A 19,725-nucleotide genomic window follows, 5' to 3' on the forward strand; every position below is an offset into this window, starting at 1 on the left:
GGTCTACCAGTTGCATTGACATGTGAAGGCAAAAGCCTAAAGCCTCAGCCCCCCCACACCTAGAGTGGCACATAGCTACTGCCAGGACACACTTTATAGCTGGTGGCTCATCCAACCCTGGACCCTAATCCCCTTCCTGGGCCATCAGCACCAGAAGCTGGATCATCCCCAGGGCAGTTTCCCACAGTGCCAGGGGAGATGGGAATTCCTCCCAGCAGGAATAAAAGAGCTTTATGAGGACAACTTTGAAGGGAAGATTGAATTTATTCCAAGAAGTTCACAGTCCTGAAAACCTATTGCCCATAGGTTTCGTGGCACAGTCCATTTTATTGGTTAAGGCCTGAGTTAGCAGTGGCTAGCTGTAGAACGCACTAGCTCACTACCACAGACGTGGGTATGGACCCCCAACCCTACTCCCACTCCATCAAGTCAGCCTGGGAGTGTGTATTGAACATGGAAGTCTCTATTCAGGGGAAAGCCTGACCTCTAAGGAAGGCCACAGGAAATGCCTCATAGGGTCTTATTAGGGTCAGCCTTGCCAAAGGACCCAGGCTAAGGCTGATTGTCATCTCCTTCCAGGGCCTTAATGGAGAGTGAGAAGCTTAAGGCCACAGCTGAGCAATGGGATTTGTAAAGGCCACAAGGGATACTGAACATAGGACCTTCTTATGTCTAGATGGAGCAGAGACCAAGCCTAGGCCACTATTAACCAGGAAGTAACAGTCCCATTCCCAGGTGGTCTCTGCTTCACCGGGATTCAGAAGGGGCTGGGCCCAAACTCAGGTCAGCTTACTTTGGGAGAAGATTCATAAAGGGGTAGGTGGGGAGTAGGAGACTGAGTGCTCTGAAGGGAGGGGCTGCTGTAGCTCCAGGTGTTCTCTTGCCAAGGGATGAGCCTCATGGGAAGGGGCCTCCGGTTGAGGTCTCACTCCTCAACAGCTGCAGGCTCAGCCCCTGAGTGTCCACTTCTACTAGGTGGATGCTGTAGTTCCCGAGGCCCTGGGAGCAAAGGACAAGAGGTGTTGAGAAGACTCTGGGCAAATCTCTGGCCTTCTGGAGGCTGACCTGAGGCTGTAAGGCCAGGGAGACATGCAGCTGTAGCCCCTAGTTAGCCAGTGGACCACAGTGAAGGCACCTACCCCCCACCAACTACACCATCAGGTACCTCAGTCTTGTCCAGCACGGCCTCCAGAACCTCCTTTTGCTTTGGCTCCTTGGTCAACAGATAAAGAAAGCCCCCACCGCCTGCCCCTGCCAGGCTCTGGCCATACACATGGGGGGCCAGGACATCCATCATTCGCCGCACAGCCAGGGGCTCAGAGCCTGGAGCCATGAGCTTCTTCTGCTCCCAGTACAAGGTCAGGCACTGGCCCAGCAGAGGCAGGCTTCCTGGGTGGGGACAGAGAAGGGAATGGCGTGCCTGAGCCAGAATATTCTGTCAGTGCCCATTTGCCTATAATAAAGTGCCAAGAGGCACTGCTTAACCAGGGGCTGGAAACAGGAATAATAAAGACTGCCTCACAGGGTTGTCTGAGGACTCATGTGCACAGGGCAGCTGACATGGTGCCCAGCAGTGTTCAGTAAACTGTATGGCCACTCACTTGCAACCCTGCTTAGCTCTGACTCCCCTGCACTTTCGCTATGGGGCCAATTCTCTTCCCCCACCTGCTTCTTGGTAAATAGGGCTGGAGGCCTTCCCCATGCTGCAGGTATTGTCCTGAGGTATGGCTCCCACCTAAGTGAGACCCTAGGGAAGACAGACTGTAGGCTTCTGTCCCTGGGGGCTTAACACCTAGGGCCTGTGCCAAGACTACAAAGGCCCTCAGACCTATGGCTGAAAGGCACTCACTCCTGGTGCCCTGTCCTCGGGGAAGAAACACCTCACCTTGGTGGAAGGCTTTTACACACTCCTCCGTGTGCCGCACTAGGTTGTGGGCATTCTGCACGACAGCAGGCAGCCGGGCATACCAGCTCCTCAGTACATCCTACAGATGGGGCAGGAGGGGTGCAGTGAAGATGTAGGCCTTGCTGAGCCTCTGCCTATCTTCTTTCTGGGGCCGGGGCTCACCTGCAGCAGATTCCGAGCTAGGCGTGTCTTGCCAGTGTACACCAGGAGCAGGTGGTCATTGAGCGTCTGGACAAAGCCCTCCGGTACAGTTATCTCTTCTACCTCCACCTTCAGTGGCAGCTGAGCACGGGAGCGCCCCACCTTGATGCCAGGCATTAGACCACCCACTTGGTCCTGCCAGCCACCTCCTGTGAACCCAGGGTCCATCACTGTTGGAGCCTACCTGACCCAACTTCCCTCTCCCAGTCCAGGCTTCTGGCCCCCTGCATCCCTGGTAGGGAACAGCAGGGGAAGACAGCTTCCCCCAACTCAGACAGCTGGGCCAAATGAGCTGTCCAGCATCTGTCACCAGCCTTGGGAGCGGAATGAGCCCAGCAAGAGAAAAGATTTCACTCCAGAACCAAGCTTGGGATGCACAAGGCCAAGTTGTATTGCAGGCCTGATGTATAGTTGGAACTGAGGTAAACCACATAGAAGAGTAAGACCTAGTACTTACCTCTCCCCCAAGGAGAAGGGATATAGGACTTTCACGGCAGCCTAACTGGCCCCCGCTCCTTATCTCTTCTGCAAATAAGCTTTCAGCATTTCTTATCAAATGAAAAGCTTGTTCACATCATGCTTTAGTAATGAAAGGTATGGATCTCTTTTTCTCTTGCAGTTTGGTAAAAATAAAACGAGATGGTTCTGGGATAGGCCCTTGATATTTGGGGAAGGTCCTACAAGAATTTAAAGTATAAAATGCAAATGGCAGGAGGCATCTGGAACGTTAAGCCAAAACATGGTGGTTAGTGTCAGGCCCCAAATGTCAAGAACTCCTTAATTGCACCTCTGTCCTTCAGAGCACCTAGCAAAGCTTATAATTATAGTCATTTCAGTGGCTATTGATTAATGTCTGTCCTCAATAGACTATATGACTTTTGAGGGCAAGAGCCCTATTTTTGCTCATTTGATCCCCAGGGCCCAATGCTGAGTGGATACTCAATAGTTGTCAATTGACCAAATGAAAGATTTGAATGGTACATCTCAGAAGAAAACTGGAAAGGCCTCCCCATTTGCCCCTCTTGTCAGTTATGGGATATGAGTCATTACAACAAAAGGAGCGGGAGCTGGGCTGCAAAGTGACCAGAAAAGACAGCATAATTGGCATCTATACGTCTTTGTGACAGTTTTCTGCCCAAAATCACGATGAGGATGAAGCCTGGCATCCTGGGGTGACCACAGCACCCTAGATAGGACCAGACAAACCTCAGGCTGTTCCCCGTTATGCATGGATTCCAAGGGGCCATGGTGGCTACAGGAGGGAGAAGCCTGGGGCTACTAACATTCGCTATGATTACAGCCATGTTCTGGGCCCTCAGTGCCCCCCATATGGCTGGCAGGAAGGCGAGGTGGGTACAAATACCATAGCCCAAGGGAGGGCAAGTGGGTTGGAAAGGCAGGCTGAAGGTCCTGTCCCCTACTACAAATCCATTCTGCCCAGTCCCACCCTAAGGACAGTCCTGGATGGTGACACAGTCATGAGGAATAATCACTTAAACATAGGTACCTAACACACATGAAAGGTATAACACAGAATCTGACACTTAGTAGGTGCTCCTAAAACATCCGCTCCTTTGAGGTAGAAATATTTTCAAGTTGAAAACCACCAGAGAAGGTCAGAGTGATAAGGAAGCTCTAACTGTCTGAAGGAGCAGCAGTTATGTGGCTGTCTACAAGCCCAGGGGAGCCCCAGGAAGCTCTTGGAAAAGTGCCAGTAACCTCCCTCCCACCAGGGACAGTCCCATACCTGTGGTGAGCACCTGCTCCAGGTGCAGCACTGCATGGATCAGGGCCTCCCTGCTCATCATCCGACCTGCTGCCCGCTGCAAGGCGGCCAGGGCAGTGGCTGCCAGGATGCTGCTGGTGCCTGCAGAGCAGGGAGGAGGGGGTCAGGCATGAAACACCTCTGCCCAGCCCAGTCCTGCTTCACCTACTCCCTCTGTTGGGCGCGGACAGTGAGGAGGAAGGAAGGAGATGCTGGAGGGTAGGGATGGAGTGGTTGGCAGTAGGATGACAGGGCCTACTTACCCAGGCCAGAGCCATGGGGCAGCTCAGACCAGGTGTGCAGCTCGAAGCCGCCCCCAAAGTTGTGCAGCAACTGCTCACTCAGTGAGAGCTTGGAATGGATGTGCACAATCCCAGCACAGATAAAGGCCGCCTTCAGCAGGGCCCCTATGGAGGGACCAGCACCCAGCAAGAAATTTAGTATCCAAAGGGACAAGCAGACACCTCACCTCCATTATTTCCCAGCCCAGCATGGGGCTCATTTGGGGAACAAAAGCCCAGCAGCAGGGGAGGCCCCATCCCCAAGCCACAAAAAGTCCTCTGGGCTACCCAAAATAGGCAAATGTGCCAGCTCTACCTCCTGTACCTGCATGCACCGGGCAGGGTGACTTCGGGGCTCCTCGTCCAGACTGGCTAGCCCCCAGGCCAGGCCCCCATGGCCAGCAGGGTCTCCAGGGTTCTACCCCTACCCCCCAGCTAGCTATGTGTGCCGTCTCTACTGGCAGATGTCCTGGGTGCCCTAACCTGGAGCATGGGGCTGACAGTAATCCTGCAGGTCCTCCAGGCTCCGGCACACTATCTTCATGGCCATCTTATCCTGCTGAGGCCCCACTGCCAGCCACAGCTCAGGCTCCCAGATGCGACGAGCTCTGGCCCCAATGGGCCGGTGGCCATCCACTCGCACAGCCAGACCCAGCACTGCCCCACCAAGCTCATAGGCGAGGGGTGGTGTATCACTCCAGCCTCCTGCAGCAGTTGAACAAGGCCAAGCTGGTCACGGGGCTGCCAGCCCAACTCTGGAGTGGCCACCCTCACCCTCCTCCAAGGGGCTCACCAGAGAAATCCACTCGAGCTGGGCACTCAGCCACCACCCACTGCCCAGGTGCCGGCAGCTCCACAGGCTCCGTGGAGACAAAGTGCTGGGCTGACATCACAGCCTGGCGGATCAGGATCTGCCCAGCCCCCTCGTAGTGGCGAGCAGCTCGCACTAGCAAGACTGGCCTGCCAAGAGGGAAGGGAGAGACAGCGGCATGGAGCCCCAAGCTGGGGACAGACTGCCTGGGTTTGGGGACCTGACTGCCCTGGGTGACTTGTGTGTACCCCACCCCACCTCTCTTTGGGTTTCCACCTATGAGGATAACCAGGGGCTTCTCCAGGGGTTCTCACATTATTAACACCAACCTGCTCAGCCACTTGTCCCGCTCCTGGGCAAGTGCCTTCACACCCCCAGCCAGGTCTCCAGACTCCAAGTATGAGAAGGGCCGAATCCACTCAGGATTGGCAGCTGGCCCACTCCGTAAGCCGCCTCGGCCTTCTGCCATGCAGCCCAGTACATCTGCCACACAGGCCAGCACCCGGGCAGCCACGCCTGGGTCTCCCACGCCAGCTGCAACTGATGGACCAGAAGTCGGGTGGTTGGGGATGGCACTCACTTCCAATGCCCTTTCCCCAAGAGACTATTCAACAGTCCCCAAACACTCCAGATCCCTCACACCTCTTCACTTTTGCCCAAGATGTATCCTTGTCTTTAACTGCATGCCCCACTCCTCTGCTTGGCAAAAAGTTCTTATCCTGCCAGCCCCAGCCCGAGCCCCAGCCCAGCTGTGCTTCTTGACCCCCAGAGTGGTTAGGAGCTCAAATTCAGGGGTCAAACCGCATGGGTTCAGTCTCAGCACCACCCCCAACCCAGCTGTGTGGCTGTTGGTGAACAACTTAAACGGGGATCATTTTCCACAGTTCCTGGGATCATTAATGAGGTGCTGCCTGAGAGAGCCGGCCACATCCCCATGGGGCTCTGGCACCTACATTTTGATACCCAGTACAAAACATGTAAGCTTTGCTGATGCTAATAGGAACCAGAGGCTCAGCCTCTCACCAAACTCCTTACTGACAAGGATGAAACTTCCCAGAAACCTGAAAGCAAACTCCACTGTGTCTCTCTCCTGCTTTGAAGTCTCCTGACTCCCAAGTACCCTCAGGTCATCAACCCAGAGGGCAGGTAGGGCAAGGGATGCTGGGTCTGGCTTCTAGGCACAGAGACTTAGCACACTCACCCTGGTCCAGCATGGCCAGCAGGGTCCCAGGACAGCCCTCTCGGACAGCGGCCCGGATCAGTGGGCGCAGGCTGAGGTCCTGCCTGGCCTCCAGCACCTTGCGCACCTTAAGCAGGGCCTGGCGGAAGAACAGGTCCCGACGGGAGGCCAGTGTGGCAGCCCGGTTCAGACAAGGCTGCAGCTGCTCCCAGGACAGACGCCAGGAGGCCCGCCAGGCCCACAGGGCCTCACCCCCATCCTCCTGGGGGTCTAGCATCCACAGCACGTCCCGGGGCCCCAGGGCCCTTGAGGGGTGGAGCACAGGAAAGAGGCGGGCACTGAGAAGGCAACGCTCTGTTGGGGGTGTGTCTGGGTTCCACAGGTCCCAGTTTCTGATGTGGGGAGAAGACACATGAGCAGGAGGGAAGCTAGGGCTCCTGCTTCCTCACCAAGTCGTGACCTCCTGTCAGCTGGGGGCTGGCTAATTCACCGGGCGGGGGCAAGACCAATTCCTTGAGGTGGCACAAGCAGGCAATTTGGGGAGGGAGGCAAACTGCCCTGCCTCCTTTCCCAAGTCTCTGACAAAATCCCAAAGCCTGAGCACAGCCAGGGATTAGGAGTTGTCCAAGGGGAAGATGCTGGGGAGGGTCAGGCTACCCAAAACTACCCCAGGCCCCATGGGTTGGTGGGATGGCAGTGATGAGCCTGAAAGAAGCGGCCACCCTGGATCCCAAGGCCCACAGAGGCCCATCAAGGCCATCAATCTTACCGAATGCCTGTCTTCTGGAAAAATTCACTCCATGGCATGTTAAGATATGTTCCTGTCCCCTGTCTCTGGGGGAAGAGGAGGAAGCAGAGCTTCAGGGACCACAGGAAGGGAAGGGTTAGGGACACTAAGGCCAGAGAGGACAGGAGAGACTTGCACATATGAGAGCAAGTTCTGAAACACTGTGTTAAGCCCTGGAGCTCAGCGCTTCTGCCCAGGTGCCTGGAAGAGGGCAGAATCCCAGTTCTAGGCCCTATCCACTATAAATGACTGTGCAGCCCAAGGTAGGTCACCTCCCTCTCTGAGCCTCAGTCTCCAGCCTGTAAAATGGGGATAAAAATCCCCACCCAGACTGCTTGGCAGAGCAGATGAAGAGAGAGGTAAAGGCATGGAGAGATTCTACTGGCTATAGCCTATCCCTCAGGCCAGCACTCAGCAAGCCCTGCAGTGGAGTGGGAGCTGGGCTGGGACCCCCAGGGCTCCCCAAAGCCTGAAGATGGGGGTGAGGGGACACAGAGCAGGCACCTACTTCCCAGCTGTCCAGACGGCCAACGAGGGTGAAGGCACGGACAGGGGTGCCGTGCAGCCGCAAATGGTGCCCCTGTAGGACAAGATCATGCAGCTCCAAGCCGTGGAGTGCCTCGGATTGGGCCATGTCCAGGCCACTCACAAAGCAACCAGCACCTATGTGAATGGGGCCCTGGCAAGGGAGAGGGCAGGCATCCTGAGTGGCATGCAGCTCCAGGCATACCCCCAACACACACGGGACCCAGCCCCTACAGCCCTGCCCTCCCTCTGCCCCTGCTTGCAGGCCTCACCCGGAGATGGCAGTGCTGCAGGACACTCCCAGGACCCAGTCGGACAGGGCCCTCCAGCAGGCAATTGACCACAGAGCTCCCAGCCTCCAGTAGCTGCAGCTCCTGTGAAGCCAGGGAGAAGGTTATGAGGGCCCAGGACCAGGGGCTGCCCCAATCCTCCACCCCAGCCAAGGCCCCAGCCCATGTCCATCAGCCAGCTAGATCCCTCTCTACATCTGCCCTGACCCCAGCATCAGGCCGACTCCCATCCCGCCCTATTCGTGTTGTTCCCAGGGGCATACTCTCCCTGCATAGTCCTCTAGAGCAAGTCTGAACTTAGTAATGGAGGTCCCATCAGATGACAGCTTTCCCGGAAATCCTCTCCCACCAGTTCAGGTACCCCTACCACTTTGAGGGCCACCTCTGAACTGTTATCTGCCCCCTTCCTCAGTACCATGGCACTGACCCAGGCCCATCACTTCAAATGTGCCTGTCTCCCCACGCAGACCCCAAGGAAAGGATGTGGAGTCTCTAGCTTCTCAATCAGGCAGACCTGGATGTAGAATGCTGACTTGGCCACTTACTGGCTCTGTGGCCTTAGGCAAGTTACTTAACCTGCCTGAGCCTCCCATGCCTCATGTCAAGTGGGGATAATAACATCAATATTCATAGATAATCTGTTCCCAGCATGGGCTATTCCTTCGCTTTCTAGGAGCCCCTATCCCACCTGTCCTCAGACACTTCTGCTGGTCTAACCTCCAGCCAGGTCTTACCTCCACCTGGGAGTGCACGACCTGGGCCCCAGCAACCCCAGGGAACGTGAGACTGTGCAGGAACTCACTGGACGAGTTGGTCATATAGCTGTAGCTGCCATCGGGGATATATGCTATAAAGATATAAGCAATGGCCCCAACCCTATGCCTGCTGCCACTCTGATGCCAGGCCAGGCCTCTGGCCAGAAGATACATCTTCATCAGGCCCTGAGAGGGCAGGCATGGCAATGACTCCATTATGCCAATGGGGAAGCTAAAATCCAGAGAGGCTCAGCAACCTGCCCAAGTCACACAGCTAGAAAATGGAAAGACTAGGACCAGAGCACAAGAATGAGACAAAAGGAGGAGAGTTAGCGGGGGGGCTGCGGGGGGGGGGGGCAAGTCAGGGCTCTGGGTTGGGAAAGGATAGTTGTCCGATACATGCACTAGGCCTGCCTGGTCCAGGAGCCCAGGGACCAGGCAGGAGGCCACCTCATTCTTGGGGTCCTCACTCCTGTGGTCTCCCCCTCAGAATGCCAAAAGGCTGCACCCACCCATGGTGAGGGGTTGATCACGAAGCTCCGTCCACAGTTTGGCCCGGGCAACCTGAAGATAACCTGCGACATCTCCATCACTTTGCCCCATCTCCGGAGGCCGCCCCATCAGGAAGTCCTCTCTGCTCACACTCCGAGCCATGCACAGCAAGATGTCGAAAAATAGAGACAGCTGGGGAAGAGTAGGAGACACAGCTATTGGGGGATTCCTAGGCCAAAGTGGGACAGTCCCATCCCCAGAGACCCTGAGAAGGGAAGGGACTAGCCTGAGGTCACATAGCCAGGTTGCCAGTGTCAGGGCTTCTCCCCCAGGCCAGGGCACCAAGCCCCTACCCCTAGTCACCTGGACAGGCCGGGCTCCAGAGTCCAAGCCCATGTAGGTGCAGGCATCCAGGGGCGGGCTCACGTGGGTGGCCAGGAGGTGTTCAGCAGTCTCCACAGAGAAAAAGGCAACCCCAGAGACCTGGAGGAGCCCCCATGAGGGTCAGGTGGGGGGACCCTGGGGTCAGGCTTGGGCCTGAGTTAGGGAAAACAAATGAAGATGGACCAAGCAAGGCTGGTTGCCATACCAGGCAGGGTCCTTCATCTTCTGAGCCACTCCAGCACCCAGATTCCAGGCTTACTGGAAGGGGATCCCTTGAACAGGCACCTTCTGGGACCCTTCCCTCAATTTTCAGGCCTCCTCCATAACCTAGTTCTCCATCATCCCCATGGTCTGGTCCCAGACCCTTACCACCACTCCTATCCTTGCCCTTCATTCTAGAAGGCTCCCCCGAGCTGGGTTCCAGGTGTCCTCCCAACTGCATTCCTGAACTTTCTCACACTCTGGTTCTAGCCTTTTCAGTTTAGGACAAGACCCTTTCCTCACATTCTGGCCCCACCTGCTCTTCTACCACAGATACTGGTTCTACCCTGCCCTGGAATCTTCTAAAAGGAGTGGGGCTCTGCCCGTAGCAGGAAAGCAAACCCTCCCTTTTCCACAGGGTTCCCAAAGCCTCCCAACCTGGGTGGCAGCCGTACCAGTGGCACGTGCCCATCAGGCCTAGCGCACCGTTGTATGTCCGCCTCGGTGCCCTGGTAGTAAATGTCTAAAACGAAGCCCTATGTGGAAGGGAAAACAGAGTTAGGGAAGGGAGCAAAGGACAATCAGGAACAGGGACACAGTAAGGGTGTTCTCCAAAGGAAAACCTAGAGTGCATGTCTGGCAGGTACCAACATGCTCCCAGGGATCACTGTCCCACCCCGACAGTACAGGGGCTTTGCATATCTTCAGAGCCCCCAGCCCAAGCACAGAGCCTGGCACTGGGTGCATGTGCAATTCAAGTTTGGCAGAAGACTAAGTGAGCACAAGAACTGCTGCCATGGAGGAAACTCCTCCAAATCCAGACTGTACCAGAGAGTCCAGGGCAAGAGGCTGCCCAGAACACAGGGCCAGGAGGCCATGCCAGGTCAGCTCAGCTGCCCACACCACCACCCCAGGGGCACTACCTGGGAGTCGGTGAGGTAGACACCATGGTTCCGGGCATAGGCCATGCTCCCTGGAAAGGCGATCACTCTGGCTCCCCGGAAGCCGTCCCAGCTGATCCCTGTGGGTAGGGCAGTCAGGAGGCTCCCTGGGTGCCCCAACCCAAGGCAGACAGGCCCCAGCCAGGTAAAAAAAAGAGCTAAGGGCAGGGGCAACTAAAAGGAAACTATGGTTTCCAAGCCACATGGACATTCCTCTGGGAGAATGACAATGTCTCCCCTCCCAAAGCAGGGCGGAAAGGATAGGGCTGGCGTTCCTTTCTACAGTCCAGAAGGCTGAGGCCCAGCAGGGGAAGCTCTGCCTCTGGGTCTGGGCTTCATTCTCCACACCTACAGCTTCTCTTCTGAACAGGGCAGTGGGCAAGGCCCAGAAATGGCGAGCTAGGAAAGGCACAGCCGGCCTCTGGCTGTAGCAAGGGAGGAGGTCACAAGCCTTCTCTGGCTCACCTGGGTTAGGAGGAACGGACAGCAGCATGTCGGTGCTGCAGACCCACACACCTGGCGGGGAGCCTGGGCCCAGCTGCGGAAGAGAGAGTGCAGCTGGTGGCCTGGCCCAGCCCTTCCTCTGCTCCCACACAGCCCAGTGTCAAGCCTGTCCCCTGCTCTAAGGAGGCTCTGGCTGCTGAGGTAACAGGGGCATCCCAAGACCTTCCGTCCACCTCCTGGGATCGCACCTCCCCCTAGTCTTGCCAACACTAATTTCCTGAAGCTCTAACTCTAGCCATCCCCAAAGCCGTTCTTCCTGGCACCCCATCTGAGCCAGGACAGACTATAGCTGGTGGTGCAGTGAGAGAGAGAGAAGTCCCCAAGGCACCTGGCAGCCTCACCTGATAGCTCATGATGTCCAGCAAGCGGTCCAGGTTGCAGACCACAGCCTCCACGGGGGCCTGAGGGTTCTCCACAGGGAGGCAGGTGAAGGCCCGGCCACAGTCATCGAAGGGGAAGTCTCGGCCCTAGTAGGGAAGCAGGGACAGATGAAAGGCCCTTGGGATAGAGAGACTGGGGACACCTCATGGGCTGTGCAAGGGTGGAAAGTCATCAAGCTAGCAGACTTTTAAGGTGCGTTCTCTCATGTAATTTTTCCAATTACATGATTATAGTAAAAACTTAGAAAATTCAGATATACAAAAAGAAAAATAATCCCTCAGGAATAATAACCATTCCAATCATTTTGAGGTATATCCTTTCAGACTTGTATTCATATATTCTTTCTTTTCTTTTCTTTTTTTTTTCACAAAAATGAGATTCTGAAAAGATAGAGATAACAGAACTGAACACACACACACACACACACACACACACACACACACAACTGGGGAAATAAGATTGGGAACTATATAAAGCCAGGTCCCGTGTTAAGGGTTTAATTGATCATCTTAGCATATCCACACAAAGGAGGAACTGTTGCCATCCTCATTTTACAGATGCAGAAACTGAGACGTAGAAAGGGTCAAGTGACTTGCCCAAGGTCACAGAGCTGGTAAGTCTCTTTCCGGGCAATGCAAAGAATTAGATGGATATATTAATCACTTTCTAATATTCCACTGCTGTTAATATTTAGCCAGTTCCCTATTTTTGGACATTTGGATCAATTCTGATTCCGATTCTTCTGGATTTACACAATAAACACCTGGCAGACACACCCCTTAAGTCCTGTCTAACCCTGAGAACCAATGGTTCCAGCCTTCTGCACAGCACCCTGCCCAGCATCTTACTAACCATGTGCAGGATGAGGATCCAGGCCGAGTGTAGGACATCAGATGTGACCACCTGTCAAGAGTAGAAGAGCCCTGTTGACAGAGGCCTGGGCAGAAAGTACCCAAGGATGGCACCCTCTTGTCTGAGGAGAGACCCCAGCACAAACCCACTCAGATATGAAAAGAACAACATGAGCACTCACAGTGAAGCCTGCCTGGGCACTCAGGTGTTCAGCAGCCACCAGCAGGGCATTAAGGGTGGCTCCTCCACTGCCCACGCGAGTCTCAGGGTCCTCCACGGCCAGTAACAAAGTCCTGGCGGGGATCTGCTCTCGTTTCTGCCGCACTTCCAGCTCTGTGGTCAGAACACAGCCAGGACCTTCCCCCCTGCCCCTGCCTCCCAGCCCTGGTTCCAAGCACCTATAGCAAAGCTACTAATAATTATTACATTATCTTTGACTCAGTAGCTTTTCATGTTGTAGCTCATTAGATCGTCTCCCAACTCTGTGAGGTAAGTATGATTATTCCCATTAGCAGATGAGAAAACCAAGTCTCAATAAAGTGACATAAAGCATCAAAGGTCACATGGCTAGGAAGAAGCAGAATCTGGGTTTGAATCCAGGTCTGCCTGGCTCCTGGAGCTATAGAGGTGTGGTAGGGGTTCTACATTAGGGCAGAGGGGGGAGGGAGGGTCCCCTACCTCTCTGGAAGACCTCGACACTGTCCTTGTACTGGCATGTCAGGATGATAACCGTCCAATCAATCCCCTTGGGCTGCCCCATACTGGCCAAAGTTGAGGGGCTTCCTGAGGCAGAGATAGGGGGTGTAAGTGAATTTTTTTATATTATCATATCCTAAAATTGAATTTTTGGTGTAGAGTTTTGTGAATTTTAACACATGCATAGGTTCTTGTGGTCACCACCATCTATACCAAAAGAGAACTCCCAGATGCTGCCCCTTCAGTCACACCTTCCTCCATCGCTCATCCCTGACAACCACCGATCAGTTCTTTATAGCTAGAGTTGGAATGTAATCTTTTTCAACTGACTTCTTTCACTCAACATAATGCCTCTGGGATTCATCCAAGTTGGTTGTGAATATCAGTAGTTCTACCTTCCCTCTTTCCTTCCTTTCTTTTTTTTGCCAAGCAGTATTCCATTGCATGGACCTTCCACAGTCTATTTCTCCATCCACTCACTGAAGGACATTTAGGCTGTTTCCAGGTTTTAACAGCCATGACTAGAGCTGCTATAAACATTCATGTGCAAATTTAGTGTGAACATAAGACTTCATCTCTCCAGGTGGATACCTCGGTATGGGATTGCTGGGTCATGTGATAAGTGTATCTTTGACTTTCTCATTTCAGGTGCATGTTATTTCCTCAGGAGAGAAAGTAAGGGGAGCAGGGTGAGGTAGACAGTGGGTTCCACCTTATAGCAAGAGGCTACCCTTTCTGTACCACTGGAACCTCATCATTCAATCATTGGCTGTAACCTGGGAGGAGGAAAGGCCTAACCTCCCAGACTCCTGAGGCTAAAGGGAATTCCCTGGAGAAGGGAGCAGTTGTGGGAGGGGTGCACCACCCTGCTCAAGGGGTCCAGGAAGGGTGCCAACAGTGCTCACTACAGGGACCTCAGAGGGGATCTCTCCTCCCAGGGGCTCCAAACCTGAAAGAGGCTGCAATCCCACCTGCCAGCATCTTCCTCTGGGGCACTCTGAGCAAGTGAGGTGAAGATGAAGGCAAAGCTATGGCTTCACCCCTTCCTATCTCCCCCAACACTTCTCTCCTACGAGATGGAAAACCAGTCTGACTCCAGAGCTCCTGGCCTCCCCAAGAACTCTGTAGACAAGACCCTTGGAGTGCCCTCGCATCTACCTCTGGCAGAGTCCTGGCTGCTGTCCTACAAAGCAGCCCACCCCCACCTCTCCCCTCCACCCCTCATGGCTCAGTGCCAGAGAGATGGTGGAGCTAGCCGCATGCCTTCCCAGAGCCCCAGCCCATGCCACAGCCAGAGCCAGCAGGAAACCTGAGCCTCATCAGCAAGTTTCTTCTTAGGCCGGACGGACTCCTCTGCCACCAAGGTTGACAGAGCACCACTTAGCAACACCCACACTCCTATGAGCTTTCAGGGAAAGCCTCAACCACTAACAGAAACTGCTCTGTTCCCTGCTCAGCCCAGGAGGGAAATCCAGAGGGGAAATCTGAGCTAGAGATCTTGGCCAGGCACCTGAGGGCAAAGGCATTCCCCAAGATGCCCAGATGGCCTTCCAAGTAAAAGGATGGCAAGGGATTCCAGCCTGACCACCAACTTACTGTGGTATCTTTGGCACTCCTAACCCTCTCAAGCCTCCTGAGGCAGGGAGTGTAATTGACTGATGCCCCCAGCTTGTTCACATGGAGGCCATGCTTCCTACCAACTGCTCCCAACCAATGACTCAATGCAGCAGGGACACGAAGACAGACCCATTCCAGCAATTTGGGGATCCTCTGACAGGCAATCCTGGCTCCAGGACTCCCCATCCACCCAACAGAAACTGTCTTAGAACCTCACTGCAGTCTGAGACCCTTCCTACCCAACCTTCCTTCCTTCTGGTGTTGCTTCACAGGGAGCAACTGACAGCTTTCCCTGCTTCCTCCAGCTCCCTCCTCTTTTCCCCTCCCCCAATAAATCTAATCCCATCTTGGTGTCTCAGCTTCTCTAAGAATTTGAACCAATATGGGGAGTATAATATCATCTCCCTCTTGGTACCTTCAAAGGAAAATTCACTGTACAAACCTCTAACTTAATGTGTGGGATAGATGATGAAGAAACTGAGGCACAGAGAGGTTAAGTCACATGCCCAAGGTTACACAGCTAGCAAGTGGCAGAGTCAAATCTGAACCCAGACACTTTTGTTTCAGAGTCCGTTCTCTTAACCACTACACTGAACCTACTATATAGGATTGAAAAAAGAACAAAAGGAGTAAAGGGAATAAAGTGCTCCACACAGGTGGCAATAAAATGGAGATGACATTAATGATGACAACCATTAGGAGTGGGCTCACCCAGTCTGACCACAATTAAGACATGATGATTTTTCATTCCTACAACACCCCTGTAGGGTAAGTGTTCTGTCCACTTTACAGGTGCTAGTAGATGCTACAGCCAGGACTGGGACCTGGGTCTCTCTGATTCTTATTCAAGCAATGGTGATAATGATGTTTGGACCCAAGCAAAGGTGATAAAAGAGAGCAAGGAAGAAATGCCCCAAGGGGAGTCCAGAGGTCTGAGTCCAGACTTGGTTTCAGCATAGTGACTGGGAGACATGGACAGCAGACAGGTCATGCCCTGAGGAGGGAGGGCAGCCCTATCTAGATTGCACCCAACTAGAGATCAGGCAGAGAAACAGGACTCTGCCCCTACCTGTGTGATCTTGAGCAGGCTACTTAACCTCTCTGAGCCACAATTTTCTAAACTGAAAACTAAGGCCAACAATAGCAACCTCTTAGGACTGCTGTTTTTGTATTAAATAAAACAAAATACGTGACACACAGCAGGAGCTCAATGAACAGTAGGTCTCTCCAGCAGGAAAAGGAAGCAGGAGAGTTTAACCTCGCTCTGAAGCCAGTAGGGGTGAAGGCTCTGAAATATCTGAAATATTCTCTGGGTCAAAGATGCGCCTGAAGAAGAAAAAGATCAGGGAAGCCTAGGGAAATCAAGGCTGAGGAGCATGCCTCGCCAGATCAGCCAAAAGGCTATTTTATGATAACACAAAGGGTGGAACGATACTTGTAGTTAATATTTAGGGAGTGCTTTTTTCAGGCACCATGCCAAAGGCATTGTAGTATCAGCTCATATGATCTACTCTATAGTCCTGCCTATGAACTGGATCTTATCACATTCAAGGTATAGGTAAGGAAACTGTAGCTTAAAGAGATTAAATAGTCTGCCCAAGGTCATACATAGTACAGGCAGAACAGGTGTTTCCAAGTCTAAGGTTCATGTTCTTAACCACCCTGTAGGAACAAGACCTCTCTCCTAGGGCCTCTACCCTCTGTCATACCTGACATCTCTACAGAAAACTTAGAAAATAGTCCTTCATTTTCAAAATTCTGCCCACATTTAATCCAGAAATGTGTTTGTTTTTTAAATTGATTTTAGAGAGAAGAAGGGAGAGAGAGAGAAACATTAATATGAGAGAGAAACATTGATGGGTTGCCTCCTGTAAGTGCCCCAACTGGGAATCGAACCCACAACCTTTTTGGTATATGGGACGATGCTCCAACCAACTAAGCCATCCGGCCAGGGCTCTGTCCAACTTTAATAGAACTCCATATACTAAGGCTAAGTTGGACTATTATTTAATGTCCCCAGCCACATGCTGTCTAAAATTGGGATAGCGAAGGGGAGCTAGGGACAGAAAATATTAAGACGTCATCATATAATGTTTGAAGAAAGGTAGGGCAGGGACCTTGCATTTTAGAGCTTTAAAGAAAAAATCAGGCACATGGAGGGATCTGATTTGCCTTCTGAAGAAAAAAAAAAGCGAAAGAAAGTTGATCAGGAGTAAAATCACACTAAAGTACACAAAAGGCAAGTACAGTAGTCCCCCCTGATCCACAGGGAATACATTTCAAGACTCCCAGTGGATGCCTGAAACCAAGGACAGTATGAACCTCATACACACTTTTTTCCCCCCTGTACATACATATATACCTATGAAGACTTGCTTTGGATGGTATCCTTTCCCCTTAATCAACTTGTTCAACTCTGCTGGAAATGTGGCAGACACAGTCTCTCTAGTACTTTTTATATTTTTCAATCCAAATCTATTTATGAATCTGTGTAACCACCCCGCTTTTGCAGTAAATAGCTTGGTGTCACTCTTTTCAGAGGACCCCTTGCTTAAGTCTTTGTATAGGATTGATGCTTTCCGGTGCAACACGTTGCCATCAATCAGAACACGTTTTCTGTTCGTGCCTTCTACCCACAAATTTAATGCCTTTTCCATCTTAATTAAGCACTTACCACACTCACTGTGGCTGTGTAACTTGCAATGTGAGGGGCAACAGCAAGACTAGCATGAATTTTTTTCTTTCTTCACAATTTCACAGAAGATTCGTTCTTACAGTAGATCTTAGCAACCACAGCATATGATTTTTTTCTTTCCTTATTAAGTGGAGGACTTCCACCTTCTCACGTACAGGAAGCACCTTCCGGCTACTCTGGCATATCTGAACCGCCAGCTTCACTGCTCTCGCACTTTGGGGCCATTATCAAGTAAAAGGAGGGTTACCTGAACTGCGCTACCTGACAGTGGATCTGATAACCAAGACGACTACTAAATTACTAACCAGCTGGTAGCATATACAGCCTGGATTAAGAGGGACAAAGGGATGATTTACGATTTACGCCCCACGCGGGAGGGAGCAGGTGCGGAGGGGTCTCATCAGGCTACCCAGAACTTCAGACGATCTAAAACACGCACTGTTTATTTCTGGAATTTCCACATAATGTTTTCAGATGGAACACCTCCGGTAATTGAAACCGTGGAAAGCAAAACCGGGGATGAAGGGGGGGGGGGGGGGCTAGTGTAATTGAGATTTGTGCATAGTGACGAGATCCCACGGGGCACACTGAGGCGGGAAAAGCGGCCTCACGGCAAAATCAGCAGCGCGGGCAAGCAGCACCCCACCTGCCTCTGAGGAGAGGAGCCCCTGGACCCCGTATCCCCTCCCCGTCCCCAGCGTTCCCAGGTACCAGTACTCCCATTGAAAGACCCCGGCAAAGGGGTAGCAGGACCTGCCGCCCCCCGCCCCCCCCACACTACAGCCAGTGGGTGCCCAGGGGCGCCAGCTGAGCTCTCAGAAACTCTCTGCCTCGGTCCTGCCCCTCCGAGAGGATGGATCGGGAAACGGCAGCGAGGGGTGGACTGAGGTGTGCGAAGCGGAGACTCGAGGGGACCCGCGCGTATCCACGTACCTGCCTCCACCGGGTGCTGGGCTCTGCGGGCTTTTTTATGCCGGGTGCGCGTCCCTTCGCGGTGCACCCTGGGAAATGTAGTTTCGCCCCTTCGCCTGCCAAGGCTTGTCCTCTCCAAAAAAAACAGCTCCAACCTATAGCACGGGCAAGCAGATAGGGTCAGGGCAGCGCTTTCCAAAAGGGCAAGTCAGTCTTCAGAGCCAGAAAGAAGGTGAAGCAAGAAGGTGGCTCCGTTGGCCAGCAAAACTACAACTCCCAGAGGAGCTATTGCGTCTTAAAGACAGAGGCTCGGTTTTGGTTTTTTTCCCCCGGGACTCGAGGTTTCAGGTTACGGGTTTTGTTTAACTCCCCGGGCCCCGACCTGCTGCAACTGCTTTTCTCCGGAGACAAAAATCCGGGGAGGGGGGCGGGGGAGGGAGAATCCTAGGTGTTGCCCGAGCGCAAACGACTACCGTTGGATTAGCAGTAGTAGTGCTTTCCTGGTTTTCATCACGTGGGTCCAAAGGGAAGAAACTTGCCAACTCTGCAGTGGGAAGAGGTTCTTCCGAGCTTTTGGTTAAGTTTTGAATGGCAGCATTGTTTGTAATAGCAGAAAGTTGGAAACACTCTCTGTTTAGGGTACTGAAGAAATAAAGACATACCTATGCCGTGGAATACTATGCAGCAGTTAGAACCAGGTAGAACTTGATGCACAACAGGAAACGGTGTTCAAGACGTTTTGTTAAGGGAGAAGCAGCAAGTTGTTAGAACCCTATGTCCGGGAAGCCACTCATGTCAAAAATAAAGTATACGGACACATAGTATGTGTGGGAAAGGACTGGAAGAGAGCACACCCTGGGGCAGAGACTGCTAGGAATGGAGAGAGGCAAGAGAACTTAAGCTTTATCTGTATTGTTTGAATTTTTCTTGCAAGAACATACTTTCCAAATCTACTGTCATTAATAGGGAGCCTGGGAGGTCCTGCCCTCAGTCTCAAAGGGGATGGGGGGACCCTACTTCAACTCCGTGTGTAACCCCGGCCAGTCACTTGGTTACTCTGCGTCTCCCTTGTCACCATCTGTAAAAATGGCTTAATAATCGTATCAAATGCTGAGATTGTTGTAAGGATAAGATGTATGCCTGACTCCATATAGTAAATGCTCAAAAAATACTAACCATTTGACAAGAGAAAAATTCTGAGATGTCCTAAATTAATTTAGGGCAGGGCTCTACATACAGGGTGGGAGGAGAGCTAAGAGATTAATTAACAGGGCCACGGGCCAAAACCAACAAAAGACTACTCACGTTCCTAAATGTAAGTTAAAACTTTCAATCAACTTCCAGGAGGCTATCTAAAAAATAAATAAATTTTAAAAAAAGCAAACCACTGGAGCCACCCCATCCTGCATATGTGTGAGCTTTCTGCTTTGTTGCCCACAACCAATACAGAAGTAGGAAATATTTATTCTTTACCGTCCATGCGCCTATCCTAGAACTGCCACTGCTTCACCTTTTCCCAGCCTCTCTTTAAATATAGCCAGTGTAAGTT

The 19,725-nt window shown here is 52.6% G+C and overlaps 1 protein-coding gene across 3 annotated transcripts; it reads right to left on the reverse strand.

Annotated features, from left to right (window-relative positions):
- Positions 1-246: 246 nt before the first annotated feature.
- On the reverse strand, positions 247-18,273 carry FCSK (fucose kinase). Of its 3 annotated transcripts, XM_081118157.1 has the most exons (24): positions 18,198-18,273; positions 12,935-13,039; positions 12,438-12,589; positions 12,257-12,307; positions 11,365-11,490; positions 10,985-11,057; positions 10,502-10,599; positions 10,034-10,114; positions 9,357-9,476; positions 9,014-9,185; positions 8,481-8,593; positions 7,729-7,830; positions 7,440-7,610; positions 6,914-6,978; positions 6,166-6,536; positions 5,294-5,504; positions 4,947-5,113; positions 4,637-4,858; positions 4,136-4,279; positions 3,855-3,974; positions 2,069-2,256; positions 1,886-1,985; positions 1,166-1,389; positions 247-999 (listed from the first exon to the last, which is right to left on the reverse strand). In XM_081118157.1, the coding sequence occupies exons 2-24, from the start codon at positions 13,014-13,016 to the stop codon at positions 898-900; spliced, it is 3,255 nt and encodes a 1,084-aa protein (XP_080974283.1). In that variant the 5' UTR covers positions 13,017-13,039; positions 18,198-18,273; the 3' UTR covers positions 247-897. The 3 variants fall into 3 exon arrangements, with proteins under 3 accessions (XP_080974283.1, XP_080974285.1, XP_080974284.1); XM_081118159.1 differs by lacking the exon at positions 7,440-7,610; XM_081118158.1 differs by lacking the exon at positions 4,136-4,279 and having other exon boundaries at positions 248-999.
- Positions 18,274-19,725: the final 1,452 nt, after the last annotated feature.

This window comes from Miniopterus schreibersii (genome assembly GCF_964146895.1).
Source record: "Miniopterus schreibersii genome assembly, chromosome: 18".
NCBI classification, from domain to species: domain Eukaryota; kingdom Metazoa; phylum Chordata; class Mammalia; order Chiroptera; family Miniopteridae; genus Miniopterus; species Miniopterus schreibersii.